The sequence below is a fragment of the Pipistrellus hanaki genome, assembly GCF_964339955.1.
Source record: "Pipistrellus hanaki genome assembly, chromosome: 2".
In the NCBI taxonomy this organism is placed as follows: Eukaryota; Metazoa; Chordata; class Mammalia; order Chiroptera; family Vespertilionidae; genus Pipistrellus; species Pipistrellus hanaki.
In genome coordinates, this window is record NC_140504.1 from 133579329 (window position 1) to 133606644 (window position 27316).

The window sequence follows — 27316 nt, forward strand, 5'->3', positions numbered from 1 at the left end:
GCTGAGTGGTTAGGAGCCAGCGGTTCCAGATTGTGAGAGGGTACAGACCAGGCTGGGGGACCCGACCCCAGTGCACGAATTCTGTGCACCAGCCTCTAGTAACTACATAATATTCCATCCAGGGAAAGAACCAAATTTACTTCATTACACCTTCTATTCTTACACAGACATGTGAGCAAATTTTTTGTTTGTTCATTTTTTTGCATTTTTCCTTGTCTGTTTCCGTCTCTTGTGCTCTAGCCTCCTGCTTTCCCAGGGTTTGTTTTCTTCCCTAAACAACTGGCTAAACATGGCCTCCCCACATCTTCTGATTTTTGGCTAGAATCAGGAGAGCAACCAGACTGAGCCTGGGACCTCTCTGTCCAAATCTGTTAATTCCCTGGAAAAGAACCAATAGTTCTAGATTGGGGTAGGTGCTTAATCTGACTCTACTGCAACCAGGTGGACTGGTGTAGGGGAAGGCAGTTCCTCAGAAAAGCCAGTGGTAATTCTAGCCATTTCATCTTCGATATCTCAAATTTTATTATTAAAATAAAGCTACAGTAAATATTTCTCATCTAATTTTTATATTTGAATTATTTATTTAGAATAAACTGCTAAAATGAGTCTGCTGTATAAATTAAAGAGTATAAAACATTTTTATGCATTTAATACTGCTGTTTAAATATCCAAAATAGAAATTTATACTGTCATCAGCAGTGTATTATTTCCACAGAAACCATAATAGTATTTTAGGTGTTAAGATTAAAAATCCCTTTAAATTCATTTAATGGTTTTAACATGTTATCTCCCTGTTGTAATACACATTTCTTTGATTACTAACATGACCATATATTCTTCCTTATATATGTAAATTTTTCAAAGAAATTTTGTTACATGAGTGAAATTATGCTAATTTATTCGGTTATTTTCCTAGTTTCTGTTATTAGCAAGTTTCTTATAGAAAGAAAACTCCACAATGAAATCTGTCAGAATGCAATTTTCAGGTTCACTTCCTCATTTTATAGCAACTCCAAGTTACATGTGTGCTGCTTTCTGGATATTACAAAGTTAATGGCCAAAGAATAATTCTTGGTAATTCTAAGGATAGTAAAAGCAGCCAGTGAGAAACGAACTACCACAGACACTAACTGATGCACCGGGTGTGTGTGTGTGTGTGTGTGTGTGTGTGTACACATATAGGACGGACCCTCCCTTTCATGACAACTTTCTACTCCTGTGTACCACTGCTCTTCAGAAAGAAGGAATGAGAGGGAAAAGACAAAGACTGAGAAACCTATATTTTAACTCACAGGAACCTTGAAAAGGTAGAAAAGTTGAAAGGAATACATACTAGCTAATAGAAGGGAACAGAAGCCCTATATGTGTTTCGGATCCACCGTAGAGTCACATTTACAAACTAAATAAAGAGAAATTCCTAATGCAGGTAATAAGACCTGCTCAGTATCACTACTGTTGAAGACACCTATCCTCCTACCACTTTTCTCACTGACCCATCAATTTCAGATTCAAAACATACAACACACAGTAACCTATCATAAAGTTGCACTTGGGAATCCAATACAAAACCCAATCGCTAAATACTTTAGAAAGGTATCCTTCTATTCTTCAGGGGAAGATAATTTACATCTCCTTTCTACAACAGGAAATAGAAAACACAGGTCTTTGTGCAGGCCTATTTACCTAGTAAAAGCAAAACCAAAAGTACTGCTTTAGCACTGGCTGGTATGATTCCATCAGTCGGAACATCTGTCCCATATACCAGAAGGTGGTGGGTTTGATTCCCCATCAGGACATGTGCGGAAGGAAACCAGTGGATGTTTCTCTCTCCCTTCCTCTCTCTCTAAAATAAAGAACAACAACAACAACAATAAAAACTTACTTTTTTTTTTTTTTTTTTAATCTTCACCCATGGATATTTTCCCACTGATTTTTAAGAGAGTGGAAGAGAGAGCGAAGGACAGAGAGAAATATCAATGTGAGAGAAACATATCAATTGGCTGCCTCCTGCATGCGCCCCAACCACTGCTCAGACTGGGGAGGATCCCGCAACCTAGGAACCCATCCTTTTTTTTTTTTTTTTTTTTTTTAAAAAAATATATTTTATTGATTTTTTACAGAGAGGAAGGGAGAGAGAAAGAGAGCCAGAAACGTCGATGAGAGAGAATCATCAATTAGCTGCCTCTTACACACCCCCTACCGGGGATGTGCCCGCAACAAAGGTACATGCCCTTGACCGGAATTGAACCCGGGACCCCTCAGTCCACAGACTGACGCTCTTCCACTGAGCCAAACCGGCCTCGGCGGAACCCATCCTTGAACGGAATTGAACCAAAGACCCTCTGTCTCCAGGCCAATGCTCTATCCACACAGCTAGGGCAAAACTTACATTTTTTTTTAAAAAAAGTGTTGCATTAGTGTGTAGATAAAGTGCTCAAATTTTAATAATCATACCTTTTAAAAAATAAATAAAGCACATTCCATGAAAGAGATAGCTAGAAAAATACCTTTTTTAGCAGATTCAAATGACACACATAATTATGGTTTATAAAAATAAAAAGTATAAGAAATGTACCTATAACCAAACCAAGTGTACCTGTACTCACTTTCCCATATAAACATTAAAAGATAATTGATCATTTTAAACCATTTTTATTAATGAATATTTCTAGTACTCAATCTTTTAATATGTTCTAATTCCCCCAAACATCTGACAAAAAGTATATATACCTATAAGCTAAAACCTATTAGCTCTTTACAGTACTTTATACTAATATAAGTAAGTAACAGTTAAAATGTAGGCCAAACTGTTTCTTCTAAGTTCTTAGAAGGGTCCTAACAATAGTGGCACACCTGTCTTCTAGTAGTCGACTTCTACCCTAACATATTAATTCTTTTTTTTTTTTTCTTTTTTTGAGTTTTTAATATAGATCAGCAATTTTCAACCAGAGTGCTGCAAGAATTTTTAAAATGTGCAATACTTAACTGTTTAGTCAGGGGCACTGACCTCTTTTCCCTTAGATTGTCAAATAAAAAAATGACAACAGCCAATACAACAATCTCTGTCTGGTATGAATGAATCAAAATTATACCTTCTTCTTTGGGGGGTGTCAGATTGGCAAAATATATTTTTTCGATGTGCTACAGAATTTTAGTAATTAGCTTATGTGTGCCAGGAAGTGAAAAAGATTGAAAACCACTGATATAAATTATAACTTCCTGAAGACTACAAAGGTAAAGTTGGGTTTTTGTAGCCTCTCCTTAAAAGTGGTTCTAAGATATTTTAATATACTGCTGAACAGATAACACTCAAAAATGACAAGTTGGAAAATATCAAATTTTAGTATAAATCATGTTCAAGAGAAACAATAGCACCTGCCTGTTTGGATGTCCTTCCAGAGAACCCAGGATTTAGAACTGTCTTCAAAGATGATGAAGCAGCTCTGTTTCAATATGTTTATCTGAAATACAGAGGAATACTGGTTTTTAAAATAAAAGACAGAGTTAAATTTAAATTCAAAATTATTAAATATTTACTGCAAAAACTTCAAAAGATATATTAAGGTAACTTGCCTTTTTGATAGTTCCAAGATAAAACAAGCCATCTGACCATCTAGCTAGGACATCCTGACCCTCTTCAAATTTACATGCTGGCTTTTTGACTTTATATCCATCCTGTAAAGACAGCTTGGTCAAGGATGTTGGTGTCTTTTGGTTTCGACGTAAAGGAGACCGCTTGTGGACCAGTGAATTACCTGCCCCTGTAGAGTCTCTGTTTCAGAAAATAAAAGATAGCCATAAGATTAACTTACTAATAGAGCTTATTTTATTCCACTGACATCATATATTAAGTTTTTTCATTTATTAAAAACCTTAAATGGAGGTAAAATATAACAAGTACCTCAATGTCACAAATACCTTGTAAGAAACAAAGAGGTTTAACACAAAATGATAGCAGTTTCAATATTCATTCAGTGCCTATCCAAGGTGAGGCCACAATTCTGCAATCACTCCAAGATAAATAAAGGCAACTATCATCAAAATAACAGCTCCAAACTGAAGTGGACAGGCCTTGGTCATGAGCAAAAGATACTTTGAATATCATAATTGTGTTTAGATTTAAAAAAAAAAAAAAAAAGTTACATGGCACAATTTCACAAGTACTTGATAAATAAAAATGTTTATGCCACATGAAGTTAAAACACACTAAGCAGTGATGACTTTGGGGTAGCTGGGTATATTTAACTCATTGGAAGGGTAGTCATGAACTCCTTCTAGAGAATCACTATAAAAATGATCCTTGTTTATTGACAGGAATGTATCAGAATCCATCAAATATACAAAAAGGAAATTTAAAATAAAAATTGGGAACCATCAATTCTACAAAATCACAATCAAATGAGAAGTATGTTATAAGATAATTTACTTTTTTAAAAAACAAAAGACCCCCAAATATTCTAAAACAATATAACTTATGTATTAGCTATTCCATAAGCAGCATAGCATAACACCATCAATCTTTTTTATTTTTTGGTTAATCCTCACCCAAGACATTTTTTCCCACTGATTTCTAAAGAGAGAGAGAGAGGGGAAGAGGGACACAGCCGGGGGGGGGGGGGGGGGGGGGGGGGAGAAAGAAATATCAATGTGAGAGAGAGACATCAACTGGTGGCCTCCCGCATGAGCCCAGACAGGGCCAGAGATCAAAGCTGAAACCCAGGTACTTGCTTGCCCCTGACCAGGAATCAAACCCATGACTATCAGTGTACAGGCTGATGCTATAACCACTGAACACACTGGCCAGGGCACACCATCAACCTTCTTAAAGGTAAAGCAGAGTTTATTTTGTTTCACTTCCTAATTTAGATCATTATTTACTAATTAAACAAACAACATGTAAAACTGGGTAAATAGTAATTAAAAAATAGACAGCATAAAAGTTAAGTAAAAATAAAAGAAGTGAGGAAGAAAAAAAGTTTTAACACTTAAGAATTAGGAATATCTCATTTCAATACCTGCGAATATTCAAATTCCGCAAAATTTTGTCATAAGGTAAAAAGTGGATAAACCTTGAAAACATTATGCAAAGCAAAATAAGCTATATGAAAAGGACAAATATTATATAATTCTACTTATATGATATAAAAAGTAGTAAAATTCATAGAGAGAGTAGAATGTTGGCTGCCAGGGGCTGAAACAAAGGAGGCATGGGGATTTAGTATTTATTTAAAGGATATAAAGTTTCAGTTTGAAAGATACACATTTTCAAGATATGTTATCTATCCAAATTTCTCAAATTTGCTGAAAAATATTAATCTACACATCCAAGAAGCTCAACAAACTCCAAATAGAATAAATGAAAAGATCTCTATACCCAGGCATACCATAGTAAAAATGCTGAAAGAGAAAGATAGTCTTGAGAGTAGTGAGAAAATTACTCAGCATCCACAAGGAAACCCCACAATGTAAGTTCTCATCAGAAACAATGAAGGCCAGTAGGAAGTAAGACCACATATTCAAAGTGCTGAAAGAAAAACTGTCAACCAAGAATAGTATATTCAGCAAAACTGTCTTTCAAAAATAAAAGTGAATAAAAATACTCCCATTAAGCAAAAACTGAATTTGTTGCTAGCAAAGCACCTTACTAGAAATACTAAAGAAAATTCTTAGAATTGAAAGCAAGTAAACCAAAATAAAAATTCAAATACACATAAATAGAAGAAAACAAAGAACACTGGTAAAAATAATTAGATATACAGTATAAGTTTTATTTCCTCTAATGTAAGTATATAAAACAATCCTATATAATAAAACCCTAACATGCAAATCAACCAAACAACAGGACGACTGGTTGCTATAATGTGCACTGACCACCAGGGGGCAGACGCTCAATGCAGGAGCTGCCTCCTGGTGGTCAGTGCATTCCCACAGGGGGAACGCAGCTCAGCCAGAAGCCAGTGGCAGGAGCAGGTGGGCAGTAAGGAGTGTGTGTGTGTGTGTGTGTGTGTGTGTGTGAGGGGGGGAATCCCGGACTGCAAGAGGGTGCAGGCCTGGCTGAGGGACCCCCTCTAGTACAAATATACTTTTATTGTTAGGCCTATAACATATAGAAATGTAACATAATTGACAGTAACAGCACAAAGGAGATAGTGGGAACTAAATTATTTTAAAGAAATGACACCAGCTGGTAACAAATGGAGTTATTAGGTCTAGTAATAATTAATGTCGTTTTCTAATACTTTTTTAAATCGAATTTATTTAAACAATACAACAAAATTTAATCAACAATATAGTTGCCGTTGTTTTCTACTACTTGTGCCCAACGCTCAGAAAGCATTTTAATCCCTCTGTTGTAAAATTCTTGTGATTTTGATGCAAAAAATTCTGTCAATGCATTTTTGAGGAATTCTTCATTATTAAATTTTTTTCCAAGAAGAAAGTTTTGCAAAGAACGAAACAAATGGTAATCGGAAGGGGCAATATCAGGAGAATATGCAGGTTGAGGGAGAACTTCCCATTCCAACTGGCGCAGTTTTTCAGCAGTGATTCTTGCAGTATGCGGTCGTGAGTTATCGTGGTGAAGAATTACGCCCTTCCGATTAATCAGCGCGGGTTCTTTTTCTCTTAAAGCTTGGGCTAACCTTTCCAATTGGGCACTATACACTGCACTTGTAATGGTTTGGGTAGATGGTAAAAGTTCATAATGAAGAATTCCTTTAAAATTCCACCAAACACACAACATCACTTTTTTTCGCATGCAAGTCAGGTTTTGGCGTGGGCTGCGGAGCCTCATTTTTGTCCAACCATTGAGGCCGCCTTTTCAAATTAACATACAGCACCCATTCTTCATCTCCGGTAACAATTTGCTCTAAAAACGGCAAACGGTTTTGACGAGAGAGGAGCAAACTGCAAATTGTGACTCTTTGATTACGGTTGTTGTCGGTCAACTCATGAGGAACCCATTTTCCAAACTTTTGGACTTTGCCAAGTGCACGCAATTGATTGGAAATTGTTTTTTGTGAACAATTTAAAGTTGTCGCAAGCTCTTGTTGGGTAATTTGAGGATTTTGCACCCAAAAGAGCTTGAAGAGCTTCTTGATCAAAATTGGACACACGGCCTCGACCACTCTTGTCATCTAACGAAAAATTTCCCTCGCGAAATTTCTCAAACCAATGCTGGCATTTTCTGGCGCTAACTGCATCTTGACCAAGAACACTACTGATGTTTTTTGCAGCCTCACTTGCTTTTCTTCCTAATTGGAACTCGTAAAGCATGCAGTGCCGAATATGCTCTTCATCCGCCATCTTCTTAGCCCTAGTTTTGCAACAAAAACCAAACCAAACACAAACTTTTTCAAGCAAAACTTGTTAACTGCACTTCACACGTTCTGTAGATACCACGTGTTTGAAGGTTATGTCAATACAAGTCAACGCCAAGCAAGATTTTAAACGAATGTTAAAAAACGACATTAATTATGACTAGACCCGATACAAGCCACAGGAACAAATGAAGAAAACCAAAAGTGTTAAATAAGAAAGTAAATATAAGTGAAGTGAGTATGTCATTTCAGAAAATAATCTGCCATATACTGAAGTTACTCATTGTTAAATTAAAAATAAGGCATGTTACAGAGGTCAAACACTTTTAAAATTAGATAAACTAAAAACCCATAGAATAGCTAAGTCAAATTTTAAAAAGAACAAAAAGAAGACTTGCCCTATCAGACACTGTGACATATTCCAGAGAAAAACAGTTCCAGAAAAAAGGGAACAGACAATAAAACCAATGCAACAGAATAGGTATCTCCAAAACAGATTCATTTAGCCCTGGCCGGGTAGCTGCCTGAGTTGGTTAGAACATCATCCCAATATGGCAAAGTTATGGGTATCCCCAATCAGAGCACATACAAGAGTCAATCAATGAATGCATAAACAAGTGGGACAACATATTAATATTGATGTGTCTTCTGCTGCCCCCTTCCTCCCTCCCTCCCTCCCTCCCTCCCTCCCTCCCTCCCTCCCTCCCTCCCTCTCTCTCTCTCTCTCTCTCTCTCCCCCAACTTAAAAAAACAAACCACAGATTCATCTGTGGTAAGTTGATAAATGATGAAATTGATATCACAAATCAGTACAGAAAGGATGTATTATTTAGTAAGCAGTATTTGGGAAACTGGCTATCTTAAATAAAGAAGAAATTGTATCCCTAATTTACAATACACACACATACACACACAAAATTCCAGATGGATTAAAGACATAAAAGTAAAATGTAAAACCTGAAATCTACCTTGAAAATGTAGAATACTGTTGTGATCTTGATTCAACATGGAAATAGGTTACAAATGTGTTGATGAAAACAGAAGCAGAACAAACTTTATAGCACAATTATCATCTAGGCAAACTGAAAACATGCATATATAACCCCATATATTTTACGAGAATATACAAAATGTATATTAAATATATTCAACTGAGTTTTTAATACGTTTACAATATAAAATCATGTTGTATTTAATTACGTACTTTATTAAATTACCACCTTCACCAAATATTCCCCAAGTCAAGAGCAACAGTTTCTTTCGTTTGATTTAGGGTGGGGGTAGAGTCATCGTAGTGAAGTATAAAGAACAGTGAGAACGGCAAGCCTTGTGGGCAGGACTCAGATCCTGCTATGAACCTCTGCTCTCTGCACCAATGATGATATTACACTGGCTACATACAAGGTATAAGGTATCAGGGGATGAGGGAATAAGTGTCTTACCTCTGTTAGTTGATTGTATCTTTATTTTTTTATTTATTTTTTAAAATATATTTTATTGATTTTCCACAGAGAGGAAGGAAGAGGGATAGAGAGCTAGAAACGTTGATGAGAGAGAAACACTGACCAGCTGCCTCCTGCACACCCCCTGCCGGGGAAGTGCCCGCAACCAAGCTACATGCCTTTGACCGGAATCGAACCTGGGACCTTTCAGTCTGCAGACCAACACTCTATCCACTGAGCCAAACTGGTTTCAGCTGATTATGTCTTTAGTAAAAAGAACTCATTAAAAAATTACCCATTTTTTTTACACCACAATCCTAATTAGAAACTTGATATTTTATAGGAATTGTCTAATAAGATAGAAATTACATATATGAATTAATGTGAATACAGTATCTGTGCTCTTGTGTCTTCAAGTACTTTAAGTTATAATTAACTGTCTCTTTGTCTATCAAATTAACAAGTAGAAATTTTTGTTAAAGCTATTTACAGAAAGGGTGGACACTATTTGTCAACTGGCACTATCCTTGATTGCTATATTTTAAATTAATTCTCTTCGAACCCAATGAAAGTATATTTTATGAGTAAACATAAATATATTCAAATGGATATGTTAAGATGATTGGTAGATTAAAGCAGGGAATGTGAGGACTGGGGAAAATTGGACATCTCCTGATCATAGACTTGGGATGGTGCACACTTTTCCAATATTTCTAAGATCTGGTTTAATATAGCCACTCTTCACAGCACACAATAATAGGTGACAGAGTAGGAAGAGTATGAGAATAGCAAGTCAATCTGCTTTTATTATTTGACAACATACACATACAGACTTTTCCTAGCTATACTGCAATTACCATTAAAGAAGTATTTTCTTCATCACTACTATTGATATCCATTGGAAGACATTGCCTAGACAAAGAAATTCTTCCTTCTTGGTTGACCATTCCCACAATAAAATATGACTCTGACTCAAGACTTGGTAATTGGATGCATTATTCAAATAGTGTGGCTTTTTTTTTCCTTCCCTAGCCAAACCCCAATTTATTCCTCAATTTAACTAAGAAACAAAGTACCTGAATATTACTTGTGAGACCATGGACAGTTTATTTCATCTATCTGAAATAATCTCGGAGGAATAGTATCAGACTAATGTTTAAAAACATGAGTTAAGGATTTGACATACTATAATTTCTCAATTATAAGGGAAAAAATTCAACTCACTTTCAGGTTATTTTTTTCCCTTCACAATAGGCAAGGTCCTATCTTCAAGGCCCAAGATTTTTGGTAAGAAAGATTCAGCTACCAGGGGTCCTCAAACTTTTTAAAGTGGGGGCCAGATCACGGTCCCTCAGAGAGCTGGAGGGCCGGACTATATGAACTACTAATTCCTACTGTAACACCTTGGCTGCGCTCACTGCCCAAAAAACCTGGCGGGCCGGATCAGACTCCTCTGCGGGCCGCATGTGGCCCGCGGGCCGTAGTTTGAAGACCCCTGAAGACCTTCCTTCTTCCTCTAATTCTTCTTCTTCTTCTTCTTCTTCTTTTTTTTAAATATGTTTTTATTGATTTCAGAGAGATAGAAGCATCAATTATGAGAAAGAATCACTGATCAGCTGCCTCCTGCAAGCCCCACTGGAGATAAAGCCAGCAACGCAGGCAGGTGCCTTGACTGGGAATCGAACCCATGATTTCCTGATTCATAGATCGATGCTCAATCACTGATCCACACCAGCATGGACAGACCTTCCATCTTAAAACTCATTTCCCTGATTCAGGTCCACCCACCATGTCCAGGTTAGAAGTTCTCTTGGTTTGCTTTAGTTCTCCCATCATCATACTCCTCACACTGTGCTCTACTTGCCTACTTACTTATCTTTACCTCTTCCCCACCCTTTAAACAGTTTGTACCCTGAGAGAGGAAAAGACTGTTCCATTTTGTTTATCATTACTTTCCCAGTACATAGCACTATGCCCAGAATGGAGTAGGAACACAATAATCAATGAACAACAAGCATTTAATTTAATTAAAGACAGAAACTAAGAGTCAATTGCTCTACCTCAACATAGCACCTATCTCCCTAGTAGGAACTTTCATCCCTCTATTATGTTGCTGAGGGGTTCCCTCATCTTCTCTGACAACCCCAATCAGCCATGAAAAATCTACCACAAGCCCATCTTTAGTATACCTGCCACTACTCTCGATCTCACAAAATATAATTTGGCAGTAAAAGAAGGGAAGGATGGAAAACCTACTTCCACATACAATGCCACTTCCCATTGGAACACTCCTCTCACTCTGACTTAACCCAATCCACAAAGTCAAAGGACTACCAGGGGTCCTCAAACTTTTTAAAGTGGGGGCCAGATCACGGTCCCTCAGAGAGCTGGAGGGCCGGACTATATGAACTACTAATTCCTACTGTAACACCTTGGCTGCGCTCACTGCCCAAAAAACCTGGCGGGCCGGATCAGACTCCTCTGCGGGCCGCATGTGGCCCGCGGGCCGTAGTTTGAAGACCCCTGGACTATGCGATAGCAAATTAAGACCAGCACTAATAAGAGACAAAGGGAAGAAACAAAACCTATTCTGCTACTATCCATATCCTCCAAGCATCACAGATCCTGACCTCATCTCTTAAAAAACAAAAACTACCACCTTTCCCAGAAATTCTTCTATTTCCTGGAAAAAGAAGCACATGTGTGGATATGAAGGATATAACGTACACTAACAATGGTGCGATTTTTGGTGGGACCTTTCATATGATCAAATTTATAAGGCCAGAGATTAAAAATGGCAGCAAAGGGAGTGGATACTGCACGGACACACTCGCAGAAACAAAGTGGAATTACAACTTAAATACAAAAAAACGTCCTGAATAACCAACAGAAAACTCGCTGGAGAGAACCTCGATACTGGAGGACTGAAAGTGGAGACCACATAGACTGGTAGGAGGGGCAGAGGTGCGAAGGGGCTGCCTGGGCGCCCACAGACAGCAAGTGAAGTTCCAGAGAGTTATCTCAGCTGTGGGGGGTTGCCACTGAGAATTCAGGGATCTAATCACCAAGCTAGGCCTCCCAGCAGAGAGTCCCAGAACTGAGAAGGGTACCCACATAACACCTGCGAAAAGCAGCAGGATTTCTGTCTGCTAGGAAGCGACAGCTGGAAATTCAAGCACCCTCTTAAAGGAGCCAAAATTCCCTGTGGAGCCACCCACCTTGTGCTCCAGCAGAGGGAGGGCAAAGTGGACTGGAGCTATGTGAGTGGAAGCCAGGATTGAGGACTCAGGGGTTAGAGCTCGGAAGGCAGTGTAGAAAACATGGACAGTATTTCTGGACTCTCCTATGGTGAGTCACTGCGTCACGCAGTGGAGACATCTTTCCCACACAGACATTTGCCTGGCCTGGGGGGGGGAACAGTTGAGCCACACCAAGCATGTCAAACTCACAGCCAAAATGCTGCATGCAGCCCACAATGAATATTTTTGTGTCTCAACCAATACAAAGGTATGTAAGAAGCCTTTTAATAAAAATTTCATAACTTAATTTTTACAATATTCTGTAATACATAACTAGAAGCCCAATGCATGAAGATTAGGCCTGCCTTTCTCTGGCTGCCAGCACGGCCTTACTAGTCCGACCCAGCCCTGGAGCCACCTCTCTCTTTCCACTCCGGCCCGCCTTCCCACACTGCCCAGAGACCCTGAAAGACCAAGGTTGGAGAGTAAGGCCTGCTGCATCACCGTGGCGACAATGCAAGCGGCCCACTGCCCCCAATTGCTTGGCGCATGTGTATGCAAATTAAACTCCATCTTTGTTGGGTTAATTTGCATACTCACTCTGATTGTCTGTGGGCATAGTGGAGATCTGGTCAGTTTACAAGTTTGTCTATTAATAGGTAAGATTATCAAGAATGAACTACAATATTCACTAATGACTGATTACTATAATCGTGTTGCATTCATTTCCCTTACACACCTTACTCACAGGCGAATTTCTCTCTACTAATACTAGCAGCAATTATTTTAGCAGCTGAATGCCACATTAGTCTTGGACTGACTTGTTTGGTATGTGCAACAGGAAATATCAATATATTGCTTTCAGAGAATAAGAAAAATAGGCTTATTTGTGTTATGCTTATTAATTTGTGCAGTTATTCAGTGTCTGGTAAGTTAATGTTCAAGAAAAAATATTAATTTGTATTAAAATGTTCTATTATTGCCCTAACTGGTTTGGCTCAGTGTATAGAGTGTCGGCCTGCAGACTGATGGATCCCAGGTTTGATTCTGGTCAAGGCATGTACCTTGTGGGCACATCTCCAGTAGGGGATGTGCAAGGAGCAGCTGATAGATGTTTCTCTCTCATTGATGTTTCTGGCTCTCTATGTCTCTCCCTTTCTCTCTGTAAAAAGTCAATAAAATATATATATATTTTAAATATTCTATTATTTTGCCGAAACCGGTTTGGCTCAGTGGATAGAGCATCGGCCTGCAGACTGAAAGGTCCCAAGTTCGATTCCGGTCAAGGGCATGTACCTTGGTTGTGGGCACATCCCCAGTAGGGGATGTGCAAGAGGCAGCTGATTGATGATTCTCTCTCATCGATGTTTCTAACACTCTATCCCTCTCTCTTCCTCTCTGTAAAAAAATAAAATATATATTTTAAAAAATGTTCTATTATTTTGTTAATGATTATTTCAGCCCTTTTTATTCAGCATTTATCTATCAACATAAACTTACATTTCTATGAAAATTAAAGCTTTTGTTTTTTTGCAGCCCATATAAACTTAAACCTTGTTTATTTGGCCTGTGTTAGCATTTGAGTTTGACATGCTTGACCCACACTATTAGAAAACACCTTGCCCTGAGGCCATTTAAGAGACTAAAAATAACAACCTCCAAGCAGAAGCAACTGCCACCTGAAAAAAACTCTTGCCACTCCTGAGGATGATTGCCTAGGAATCCTATCATTCTATAAGCAGAAGTCCTCTCTGTAGGCTTTGAGTTTTTGCCTGATCTAATTCATCAGAAATAGCATTTGATACTGGCCTGCACTAGAGATTAAGAAACATAGAGGATCCACCTAATAGTCACAAACCCAAACAAGAAGACAAAATGGAGACAAAGAAACAACCCTCAAATGAAAGAACAAGAGAATTTTCCAGAAGAGATAAATGAAGCAGAGATAAGAAATTTATCTGAAACAAGAGTTTATAGAAATGATGATAAAGATGCTCAACAGTATGAGAAAAGATATAGTAACTATGAAAACAGGAATAATGACACAGCACAAATAAAGAACACATTGTAAGGAATACATAGCAGATTAGTGGAAGGTGAGAATCAAATCAGTGAATTAGAAGACAGGGTTGAAAAAAAATCACTCAATCAGAGAACCACAAAGAAAAAAGTTAAAAAACAGGAGGGCAGCTCTAGCCTGTTTGGCTCATTGGATAGAGTACTGGCCTGTGGACTGAAGGGTCCCACGTTCGGTTCCAGTTAAGGGTATATGCCTGGGTTGTGGGCTCGATCCCAGTGGGGGACATGCAGGAGGCATCCCATTGATGGTTCTCTCTCATCATTGATGTTTCCACCTCTCTCTCCCTCTCTGAAATCAATCCTATCTAATTAAGAGGGAATGTGCTAATTGACCCTCACACCACCACAAAGATGGTGGAGCTTACAGTCAATAAGAAGGCAATATGCTAATTGACTGCCATGCCCTCAAAGATGGTGGTACCCACAGCCTTGAAATGATGGTGCCCTATTCCCTCAACCCACCAGGGTGGCAGGTGTGTGGCAAGGCCGGGCTAGTCCCTCGGTGGTCCTGGCTGCTCCATGTGCCTGCCTCCAGAGTCTCCCAGTCCCCTCAGTCCCCTAACTCCCCAGGGCCAGCCTCAGATGTCGGCTGCCTAGCTGCCCAGGGCCGGCCCAAGGCGCAGGCAAGCCTCTGATGGAGACTGCCCAGGGCCGCCCAGGGCTTAGGTAACCAAGGCCAGAGGAGGTTTGCGCTGCCGGCAGTGGCAGCAGCAGAGGTATAATGGGGCATCACCTTCCCCTGATCGCCGGGTCACCTTCCACCCCTCAGGGCTCCCGGACTGAGAGAAGGGGCAGGCTGGACTGAGGAACCCCTCTTTCAGTGCATGAATTTTCATGCACTGGGCCTCTAGTGGAAAAAAAAATTGTGTGTGTGTGTGTGTGTATACACACACACACACACACACACACAAAAAAAAAAAAAAAAAACAACAACGAGAGGACACTTCTTCATTCTGAGCACTGGAGCCACCATCACAGATGGCAGGAGTAAGACGAGAAGGAGTGTGAGACAGGAAGGGTTCCCTGCCACTCTCCTTGGGCCCCAAAAAGGGCCAGCTGGCCAGGCTTATGGGCATGTGCCCTGAGGCGGAGAGCACGAGTGTGATGATGAGGGACCTGTCCCCTGAGCTTGGGATGCACCAAATGTGACCATCTCCCTCTCCCTAACCAACATCAGGAGGAGAAGTGGGCCAGACGCTACCACCAGACAGACCACGGACATGGAGGTGGCCTGGCTCCTTCAAGTTTAAGTAGTGTGTTAAGTTTTATCAATGGAGCACATACGGGGGCCTAGTAGACGATCAGCAACAGTTTTGGATTCAAAGATGCAATGTTTGACGGCCCCACCTGCATTTCCCAATAATTCAGCAGTTTGGCTATCAGCGCTGAGCATCAGATGATGGCAAATTTATGGACTCTTCTAAGACAAGCAATACATCGTGTTATCTTGCCAAACAAGCAAAGAACTGCGGTTAATGTATGAAATGGAATGAGTTTGCATGACTGCCTTATGAAAAGCACTTAAGGTGAGGGCCCACAACCAGAGTGCTGCACAATGTTCAGACTTCTCCACAAACATAAACACAGCATTAGAAAGGAATACTGATGCTGCCTCCTTGGTTGCAGAAGAACTTCAAGTAGACTTGCTGGATCACGTTCCTCTCGGAAGACCTTCCTGGTGCTTGCCTTCTGTGACATGTGTCATAAGTTCCTACTAAATGGATTTCTATGTCAGACTTGTGGCTACAAATTTCACGAGCATGGTAGCACCAAAATACCTACTATATGTGTGGACTAGAGTAATGTCAGACAACTCTTATTGTTCCCAAATTCCACAATCACCATTAGTCCCAGCACTGCCTTCTTTGACAATGCATTGGATGTGAGTTTGTTTTCCAGATACCTGCTAATTCCTATCACAGACACTCCAGACCCCACGCCTTTACATTCAACACCTCCAGCCCCTCCTCTGAAGGTTCCCTCTCCTAGAAGCAGAGGTAGACATCCACTCCTAATGTTCACATGGTCAGCACTACCCTACCTGTGGACAGCAGGATGATTGAGGATGCAATCCAAAGTCACAGTGAACCAGCCTCACCTTCAGCCTTGTCCAGTAGCCCCAACAATCTGAGCCAAATGAGCTGATCACAGCCCAAAACCCCTGTGCCAGCACTGAGAGCAGGCACTAGGATCTGGGACCCAGGAGAAAACAAAATTAGGCCTCACGGACAGAGAAATTCAAGTTATTTCTGGGAAATAGAAGCCAGTGAAGTGATGCTCTACACTCGGACTGGGTCAGGCTCCTTTGGAACTATTTATAAGGACAAGTGGCATGGAGATGTTGCAGTAAAGATCCTGAAGATTGTTGACCCCCATGCCAGAGAAGTTTTAGGCCTTAAGGAATGAGGTGGCTGTCTTGCGCAAAACACAACACATGAGCATCCTGCTCTTTATGGGATACATGATGAAGGACAACCTGGCAATTGTGACCCAATGGTGTGAGAGCAACAGCCTCTACAAACACCTGCATGTCTAAGAGACCAAGTTCCAGATGTTCCAGTTGATTGACATTGCCCGGCAGACAGCTCAGGGAATGAACTACTTGCATGCAAAAAACATCATCCACAGAGACATGAAATCCAACAATATATTTCTCCATGAAGACCTGATGGTGAAAATTGGGAGATTTTGGTTTGGCAATAGTAAAGTTGCGTTGGACTGGTTCTCAGCAGGCTGAACAACCCACTAGCTCTATCCTGTAGATGGCCCAAGAGGTGATCCGAATGCAGGCTAATAACCCATTCAGCTTATAGTCTGATGTGTCCACTCCTATGGCATTGTGCTGTATGAGCTCATGACAGGGGAGCTACTTTACTCCCACATCAACAACTGAGATAAGATCATTTTCATGGTGGGCCAAGGGTATGCCTCCCCAGACCTTAGTAAGCTATACTAGAACTGCCCCAAAGCAATGAAGCGGCTTGTAATTTACTGTGTGAAAAAGTTAAGGAACAGAGGCCTTCCCCCCCCCCCCCCTCCCCCACAGATCCTCTCTTCCATTGAGCTGTTCCAATACTCTCTTCTGAAAGTCAACCGGAGCACTTCTGAGCCATCCCTGAATCAGGCAGCCCACGTCGAGGATATCAATGCCTGCACACTCACCATGTCCCCTAGACCAGAGGTCACCAACCAGTGGTCTGTGGGCCACTGGTGTTCTGTGAGGTCCAAAAAGTTGGCGACTGCTGGTTCAAGGAAACCTTTGGAGCAGTGGCCGCCAACCGTTGGTCCGCGGACCACTGGTGGTCTGTGAAGTCCAAAAGATTGGCGATCGCTGCCTAGACTGCCTGTCTTCTAGCTGACTTTGCACCTATACTCAGGCCATCAGGGGAGGAAGAGAAGTCAGCAGACACCATCTTTCTGCTCCATTTCTATGGGAGCAGAGAGCTTGTTTTTAGAGAAGCTCCTGCTAAAGACCTTCTACTCACAGGGCCTTATTTCATGTTACTTTCTTTTCTACCCTTTCTGGTCCTGGGAAAGGAAGCCATTTACAATGCTCATGAGCTGAGCCATGGCTGCTGATGGCAATAAATGATCTGGAAACCTGGCCATTGGCTAGACTATTTTTAGGGCAAGAAAAAGCAATTGGAGGGAAAATAAAGGCAGGGAAACCAGCCATGAAGGGATGACACGTGGGTTTTGAGTATCAGTTCCTATGAGGAATGCTTATCAAAGGAAGGACTTTTTCTTCAGAGAGAATGGTGAATAGTGTGACACCAAACAGGTAGTTTTGCACATAATGCACCAAACAGCCCAGGACTGTCAAAACCATGGCTGCCTAAAGGAGTACTTTGGTACTATGGAACTTGAGTTTGGGGACCCTCCCTTTTTTCATGAAGGTCTCCAGGGCACTGGGATGGTTTTCCAGAAGAGGTGCCTGGCCTACCCTTCCAAGTCACATCTCTGTCAGGGAACAGCCTTCCATCATGCTGAATTTTGTCTTCTAGGAGTTGCCCCTATGGGGTAGGGCCATCGACCAGCCTTGTTTCTCAACGTCATGTAATGTGTATGTAAGGAAGCCATGAATACAAGTTTTCTTGATTTGGTTTTTAATTTTGTTTTTATTGTGCCTGACAAAAATACAGTTATCTGATGGTTCCTCAATTATGATATTTTAATAAAATAAATGTAAAAAACAACACAAAAAAAAACACAGGAGGATAACTTAAGGGAGCAATGGGACAACATGAAACATAACAATATTCGAATAGCAGATGTGCCAGAAGAGGCAGAAAGGGAGGAAGGAATAGAGAATGTGTTTGAAGAAATAATGGCAGAAAACCTCCCCAACCTGGTAAAGGAAAAAGTCACACAACTTCAGGAGGCACAGAGAACCCCAAGCAAGAAGAACCCAAACAGGTCCACACCCAGACACATCATAATTAAAATGCCAAAAATTAAAGACAAAGAGAAAATCTTAATGGCAGCAAGAGAAAACTGTTACCTACAAAGAAGCTCCCATAAGGCTGACACCTGATTTCTCATCAGAAACTCTACAGGTCAGAGGAAATGGCATGAAGTACTCAAGGTAATGGAAAGCAAGGATCTAAAACCAAGATTACTATATACAGCAAGGCTATCATTCAAAATAGATGATCAAATACACATAAAGACCTTCCCAGACCAAAAAAAAAAAAAAAGGCTAAAAGAGTACATCACCACTAAGCCAGCATTATAAGAAATGTAAAGGAACTATTGCAATGAGAAGAACAGAGAGAGTCCCAGGCATACAGAATTAAAATGGCAATAAATAAGTACCTATCAATAACTCTAAATGTCAATGGACTGAATGCTCCAATCAAAAGGCTAAATGGATACAAAAACATAACCTAACTATCCTAACATATAAAAAGCCAGGGGTGTGAACACCCTGCTGACTTTACTTGATAGATCTTCCAGATAAAAACTTAAGAAGGAAACAGTGACTCTAAAGGACACACTGGATCAGATGGATTTAATTGACATTTACAGAACATTTAGCCCCAAAGCAGCAGAATATACATTCTTCTCAAATGCACCTGGATCATACACAAAGATGGACCACATGTAAGGACACAAAACAAGTTTCTACAAGTTCAAGAAGATCGAAATCATATCAACCATCCTCTCAGATCACAGTGGAATGAAATTAGAAATCAACTACACCCCAAAACATTCAAACACGTGAAGGTTAAATAGCATGCTATTAAACAATGAATGGGTTACCAATGAGATTAAGAAAGAAATAAAAAAAACTTCCTGGAAACAAATGAAAATCAACACTCAACAACCCAAAATCTCTGGGACACAGCAAAAGCAGTCATGAGAGAGAAGTTCATAGCATTACAGGCATACCTATTATGGTTGCCAATAGCCATTGTGGATGTTGAACACTAGAAACTGAATTTATAATTCAGTGCAGAAAGTTCTATTGGAGAGTACTCCTAATCATAAAAATACGCACAGGGAAACTTCTACATTCCAATTTGGGGTTGTTATACTGTATCAATAAATAAATCCTGGAAAACAGTAGAAACAAAGCATAAAAATATCAAACAAGGAATAGCATTTGTGGAAATTTAGACTAACTCAAACAGCAAATTACACTTTCGGAACCACCAAGCTACAGATGGCAATGGCAACTCCTCAGAGGCAAATTTCCCATTCGTTAAAATAGATTATCACTATACTGCCAGTTTCCTAAAGTCAGATGTAAAGATTATGATGAAATATAAATTGAAAAAATTATCCTGTCAGTCAAGGATCTCATAAAAAGGTATATTTATAAACCATGACATCAAAGCACCCATAGCAAATATACAGAATAAAATCCCTTTCCAAACTGAGCTCTAAGGCAACATGCACACTTAAAAAGAGTATTAAATATATTTTGTTTCATCAGAAAAAAAAAAGTTCATTTCTGCACTTCTAGTTAAAAAATTGTGTGTGCTTTCATCCTAATAGGTATAGGTTTCCGTTAATGCCCATTAACATGATACCCAATATCAGGAAACAGGTGCACTCTAAATTCAAATATTTTAGAATATTTTTAGTACCTTAAAAGAAACTGAAGGTGAGCACATTGAAAATGTGAATTATACATTTTTTTTAAATTGAGGAACCTAAAAACAACAAAAATGTTTGCCCCATATCCCCTATCAAGCTATCACTGCAAATGCTTGCAGTGTGAATAACATTCTAAATATCAACAATAGGATGCTCTATGTTAAGAAATTTAAAATCAACTCTTTCCTTGCCAAAACTACTGGGCACCTAAAACTTTAAGTCAAAATGGCTCCAATTAAAGCATTTCAAACCTTTAAAAAGGTCACTTAAGGATTTAAGTATTTGCTTTGGCCACATTAAATACTTTTAAATTCACTGTCTTTGTAATCCACTGGGGGGCGGGGGGTGGGGGTGGGGGGGGGAATTCTAGAGAGAGAATGAAAACATGGAAATTGAAACCAGCCTGTAGGCAAGGTACACAGCAGGGCCACATGGAATCAATCTGAAGGAGAAAGTTACTACTACCGCAGCATCTGGAGACAAATTAAACCAGGCACTATTTACATATTTCTAGTTACGCACTGACCTCACGTACTTTCTTACGTTATACACAGACCCACCTAGGTCTTCACATCTACCTTAGTAAACAGGTCCTACCTTTAACTCAAGTCAAATGCTCTGAAGAATAGAATAACATTCCATATCCTTTTTTTCCCCATTGTTCACGAACCCTCACTGTTCGTCAAATCACTCCGATAAACCCATCTGTTCCCTCTAGGTGCTTCCAAACAAAAATTCTAGCAACCAAGGATGCCAGACTGTAAAACACAGAGTTTAAAAAAGAGTTCTGGCTCTACCAAGATACGTTAAGAAATCTTGGCAAATTAAGTCAAAATCCCTCAAACTACAATTGTCTCCGTTGTAAAAATAAATAAATAAATAAAAATGAATCAGCACTACAAATCCACATCCGAGCAGGAATCGGGGATAGATTTCATTAAACAGGAACAACTGTCTCCGATTTGGTGTGCCCGGAGGGCAAGGTACCTCTTCTTCCCCATCTCACACTGGCACTTCTTCCCTTCAAAGCTTCCCGGGTTCGTGCCCAGGCTCCCCTTGGTGAGTGCGCCCCTTATCCCCGGATCCGTCCTGCCCTTCTATTGTACCCCTTTTACTCCAACTCCATACAACCCCCACCCCCACCCCGTCCCAGGCCGCCCCTCACCCAGCACCCCACACCCCTCTCCGTCCCTATTTCCCAACCACTCCTCCTGCCCCCGGCTCCCCTCCCCTCCCCTCCCCTTCATCGCCAGGTTCCTCCTGCCCCTCCAACCGCCCGCTGCCCCCCGGTTCCTTCCTGCCCCTCCAAACACGGTGTCCCCGGCTAAACGCCTCCTCCGGTCCGGTCCCTCCACCCGACTTCCCCAGCGCCCAGCTCCCTCTCATAGTCTCTGTTTCCTCCAACCAACCCCCAAATGACGACTCCTTCCCATCCGTTCTTTTCATCCTATAACATAGGACGCGAATGCAAAGCACCCACCGACACAGGCGGCCGCCAGCCGCCTCCCCCACCTCGGTCCTCCATCTTTCCCTTTTCCCCTTGCTTCCTTTCTTCTCTCCCTCCCGCTCCCCGCCGCCCACCTCCCCCGGAAGAGCCCGGCTCCCCAGGCCCAGGTCTCTCACCTCATTCGGTCACTTCAGTGGTGCCAACCGCTTCATACAGGAAAAACACAACCGATCCCGTCCCCGTGGGCGCTCCCCCTGCGCGTCCGAGCACTGGCCAGGCACCCTCCCCAGCGGGCACCCCGCGCCTCACACACGCGCACGCCGAGGTCCTGAGGACGAGCGACGGGGGTCGGAGCGAGCGTTCTCACACACACACATACACACACACACACACACACACACACACACACACACACACCGGCCTTAAACACAACCCGCTCCGCTACAGCCCTTCGCCATTTTGGTTTCCCGCGGACCGGCGGTGCATTCTGGGAGCGCGGAGCGACTCCCGGGCCGAATGGCAGCCCGGCGGGACCGCGCGGGGGCGGGGCCTGCGCGGCGAGCGCGGAAGGACACCGCGCCCTGCGTCCCTAGCCGCCGCCGAACAAAGACGGACTCTTTAATGTCGCGGCGGCCTGAGTCCTTCCGCCGCCGCCGCCGCCGGCGTGAGCACAATAGTGAGCGCCGCGCTCCGGGCCGCCGGCGGCGTCTGGAGGAGAGCGTCGTGTCCCGTGTGCACAGTCTTCACCGGGTGCCGGGCCCGCTTCCTTTCCGTGGAGAAAACTGGACGTTTCTTCTGTCTTCATCCTGAAGCCTGCTGCTTGCATTCCCTTCAGCCGGCCGAGGACCCAGGATGTCACAATTTTAAATGTGTTCGGCGGTGGTGCATCGGCCCCAAATTCTTTCTAATTGGGAGCTGCTTAGATAAAAGAGATTTGGACTTTTTTCCCCCACAGACGATGAAAGTTGTTTGTTTTGTTTTGTTTTGTTTTTTCCCCCCTGTTTATCTGCCTTGCCATCGTTCCTCATTGGGATGAAATCTGAGAATAATCCCGTGCAAAGTGGTTTATTTTAGGAATGCAAACTTTTTCATACAAGGGCAGACCTGCCCCATGTACTGCTGCGGGCAGGGGTCCCAAGGGACCAAGTGCACGCTTGTCTCTCAGCTTAGAGACAGCTCAGCTCCTCTTAGCAGCCACGCGTGGTCCCTTCGTTTATAAATTTGTCAAAACATTTTGTAAATTGACTTACGCTTTTTGTCTCATATTACATCACAGGGATAATTAATACCATGCTTTTTCTCTCTCTCTCTCTGGAAAAATACCTCTTGTGGGCTGAACTTACTTTGCTCATATTTCAAAAGGGATTCCCTCAGCCTCTGATCTCGGGATTTAGCAAATAAACATTCATCTTATCGACACCATTAAATATGTAACATATTTGAGTCATACCCTTCCACCCTTTTGCTTCTCCTGACTAATAGTCCTAATTAGATTTTAAGTGTTTTTCTTACCAGAGTCTCAGCCTATTTGCTGCTTTTTAAGTTTCACTTTCTCTGAGTTGTATTATAACAATTTTTTATAAATTCGGCTTCAATGCCCTTCACACTTTTGGTTGAGGAGAGTTTTGACTTAAAGTAGGTACAGCCCAAAAATAAAGATGTTACACAAACAGGTGTGTTTGCTGTGCAGCTAAGCCTAATGATAGGACATCGTTTGGGAGAATGTTTGGTGGAAGTTCTCCATGTTTCTCTCAAGTGGTCATCAAGCATCAACTTCAACATCTTCAGTGGTTCAATACCTCAGAGGTATCATTAGAAAATTCTCCCTTATATAGATGTACAATCTACCTTCCTATAATTTCCATTTACTAGTATAATTTTGACATCTTTAGCCACACAAAAGTATTCTAATCCCTTAAAAATCAGAGAAGTCACTGATCCCTATTTAAAAAAAAAAAAAAAAAAAAAAGCTTGTTTTGTGTGTAAACATATGACTGCAAAAGTGCCATCATTTAATCTAAGGAAACCAGGTGTTTAGGGGATCAAAGGCACTATTTTTATATACAAAAAATAGCATTAGCCGAAACCGGTTTGGCTCAGTGGTAGAGCGTCGGTCTGCGGACTGAAAGGTCCCGGGTTCGATTCCGGTCAAGGGCATGTACATTGGTTGCGGGCACATCCCCAGTAGGGGGTGTGCAAGAGGCAGCTGGTTGATGTTTCTCTTTCATCGATGTTTCTAGCTCTCTATCCCTCTCTCCTCCTCTCTGTAAAAAATCAATAAAATATATATAAAAAAAAAATAGCATTAGCTGGTTTGGCTCAGTGGATAAGAGCATCAGCCTGCAGACTGAAGGGTCCCAGGTTCTATTCCAGTTAAAGGCATATGCCCAGGTTGCAGGCTTGATCCCCAGTAGGGGGTGTGCAGGAAGCAGCTGGTCGATGTTACTCTCTCATCGATGTTTCTAGCTCTCTATCCCTCTCTCTTCCTCTCTGTAAAAAATCAATAAAATATATATATGAAAAAGAATACCAGTTACTGTGGTTTTATACATTTTTTTTAAATTAAGCAACATTCAAAGGATTAGGACTTGAAGAAGGAACAAATGTCAAGTCTCTCAGAAGTACAAAGTAAAACCACTCCAGTCAGAGTCAACTGTGCCTTTTATTCTTATTATTTATCTCTGTGAGAGTCATTAGAGTTCACAAAAATTATCCTTGTTCTGTCTTCCCGACACATAGTAAAATAGCACTCCCTTGCACTCTCAAAGTTAGGCCTGGCCAGGTAACGTGCTTTTACCAATAAAACGGGAGGGTAAGTGATACCACTTCCTAGGAAAAGTTTGAAGAGGCAGAGGCACAGTCCCCTCCCCGCTGCTGTGGTGACCATGGAAGCATGTGTTGATATAAAACATCTGTCACTTTGAGCCCCTAAGTGACAATAAGCAGAGATTAGAGTTGTGCAACCATCACCACAATCTAGTTTTAGAACATTTCCACAACCCAAAAAATAGTCAGTATGCCCATTTTTAGTCAACCCTGTTCCCACTCCTGACCCCAGGCAATCTGCTGTGTCAATAGATTTTCGTTTTCTGGCCATTTCATATAAATGGACTCATAATATATAGTCTTTTGGTCTGGCTTCTTTCATCCAAACAGTGTTTTTGCGGTTCATCCATGTTGTGCCGGGTGTCAGTTCTTTCCTTTATATTGCTGGATAGTACTCTGTTGTATGAATGTACCATATTTTGTTTAACTGTTTACCAATTGATACATATTTGCATTGTTCCCAATTGTGGGGCTATTATAAATAATGCTGCTATGAACATTTGTGTGCAAGTCTTTGTGTAGATATTTGTTTTTATTTTGCTTGGGTAGATTCCTGAAGTGGAATTGGTTCATTGCATGGTAAGTATACGATTAACTTTTTAGGATACTGCTGAACACTTTTCCAAAATTCAAGCCATGTGTAAGTGTTCTTATTCCTCCACATACTGACCAATACATACTTGTTATTGTCTATATTTTTTATTTTATTCACTTTAATGGGAGGAAGGTGGTTTTTTCATTGTGATTTCAATATTTATTTCCCTAATGGCTAATGATGTTGAGCATATTTTCATGTGCTTATTAGCTCTTCTTAAATCTTCTTTGGTAAAGCATCCTATCCAATAAGGAGAGAATATGCTAATTGACCCGCATGCCATCACAAAGATGGTGGCACCCACAGCCAATAAGGAGGGGATATGCTAATTGACTGCCCCACCCTCAAAGATAGCAGCGCCCACAGCCAATAAGAAGGGAATATACTAATTGACTGCCACACCCTCAAAGATGGTGGCACCCACAGCCACAAGATGGCGATGCCCAGTCCCCTCAGCCCCCCGCTGCCCAGGGCAAGCCTGAGGCACAGGCAAGCCTTGGATGGCAGCTGCTCAGCTGCCCAGGCCCGGCCCAAGGTGCAGGAAAGACTCAGATGGTGGCTGATAATCAGACAAGTCAGAAAAATCAAAGAAAGACATTCTGAGTCCTTACAGAGTTTACTTTCACTGGTCTGAAAAGGAAAATAGATCTGAAATATATATTTAAAAAGTTTCCATAATAAATCAAGAGAATTTGTTAAAATTCTTTTCCTTTTTATTCAAAGCTTAAACATCCATATATAGCATGAACCTGCTTTTAAACCCAGTAATTTGTTGTAAAAAATATATAAATAGTAATTTGGACTCTGTATAATATCCCTTAAAATATAGTGCGCCCATTATCAATTTATTGCCTATCACTTTCAAGTCTACACTTCATTACTTGCTTTGTGAAAATAGATATGGATCCTTTAAATTTTTTCCTTCACCAACTGGCAGAATGTTAAGCTTTGTCAGTGGAGAGACCATCTATAATAATAAAAGGGTAATATGCTAATTAGACCAGACATTCTTCTGGACAAAGCTGAGGCCAGAAGGAAACCAACCAGGGTCCTGGATGTCAGAGGGAAGCTGTGCTGGCAGCTGCGGGAAGGAAGGCCTGCTCTTGCACGAATTTTGTACATCAGGCCTCTCGTATGTTCCATATGTGAAGAATTGTGGTATATACTATTCAGCACAGATACAAGCATTAATAAGCAATATATCTACAAAGTGGGCTGGAGGGCTTAGGTAGGGGTGTCGAACTCAATCAGAGAAGGGGCCAAAATCTAAAATCCAGCCTAAATCGCTGGCCGAATGGTTTACTGAACAGTCATAAACTGACAATGTCATAAACTGACAGCGGAGTGCAGTGATGACAGCACGGTGCGGGCCACATTGCAAGGCCTGGCGGGCTGGATTTGGCCCACGGGCCTTGTGTTTGACACATGTGGCTTAGAGTCTGAAGACAGTGACATAGGCAAGTAACTAAGATACAATACAAATGTATAGAGGTGTAAAAGGGTGTGAGCTATTCTAGGAATGAGGAAAACAGTAGAACCTAGAGTGAAAGATAAAAACAAGCACAGAAAAATGACTGTGTCTTACTGTGGGAGGACTCCTATGACAAGTGGTATCGGTCAAGACTATTTTTATTAGTAGGGTCATGATTGCAACCTAATCAAGCCTTGGAAGGGTAGAAACCCTTACTTTGGTGTTGCCTGGAAACAGGGATTAGAAATATATCAGGATCCTCCATATTTCTCTCTCTCTTTCTCTCTCTCTGTTTTGTTTCTGCTCTCTCTGAATGGTGTTTTCAGTCCCTCCTTCTGCATCCGGCCTTCTCTACTTAGTGGGAAGCATTTTAGCAAACTTACATTTTACTATAGGAACCAGTAGTTAAGAAAAGGGGATTTTTGCCCTAACCGTTTGATTCCAGTCAAGGACATGTACCTTGGTTGCAGGCACATCCCCAGTAGGGGGTGTGCAGGAGGCAGCTGATCGATGTTTCTCTCTCACATTGATATTTCTAACTCTCTATTCCTATCCCTTCCTCTCTCTAAAAAAAAAAAAAAAAAAAAAAAAAAAAAAAAAAAAAAAAATCAATAAATATATTTTTTTAAAAGGGGGGAATTTTTCTCCTCTACTTCCTTCCCTCATCTCCACTCCCCACCTTTAGCATTCTAGCCTAAATAAATAAATAAATAAATCACAAGGAAATATTCTGATGGGCTATGCTTGGATCACATACCCAATCTGGACCAGATGTTACAAGCAAGAAAAGGAGATA

The 27316-nt window shown here is 41.1% G+C and overlaps 1 protein-coding gene and 1 pseudogene across 5 annotated transcripts in view; one reads left to right on the forward strand and one right to left on the reverse strand.

Moving 5' to 3' along the window:
• Positions 1-22148, reverse strand: part of MTF2 (metal response element binding transcription factor 2) — a 50521-nt gene extending 28373 nt beyond the window's left edge. The window contains exons 1-4 of one of the 4 annotated variants that reach the window (XM_084873423.1): positions 21805-22147; positions 3756-3772; positions 3574-3675; positions 3380-3461 (exon numbers count right to left, since the gene is read on the reverse strand). Coding sequence is in view for 1 of the 4 variants with exons in the window: in XM_084873422.1 (XP_084729548.1) it covers positions 3380-3461; positions 3574-3772; positions 21805-21809 (286 nt within the window). In the remaining 3 variants the exon portion in view is untranslated. Of the gene's footprint in view, positions 1-3375; positions 3462-3573; positions 3773-21804 lie in introns of those variants that run through there. The other 3 variants (XR_014794067.1, XM_084873422.1, XM_084873424.1) reach the window with 3 other exon arrangements.
• Positions 15476-17409, forward strand: LOC311616151 (RAF proto-oncogene serine/threonine-protein kinase-like; annotated as a pseudogene). Its single transcript has 3 exons — positions 15476-15556; positions 15677-15883; positions 15979-17409. The product of its transcript is annotated as an RAF proto-oncogene serine/threonine-protein kinase-like (transcript).
• Positions 22149-27316: the final 5168 nt, after the last annotated feature.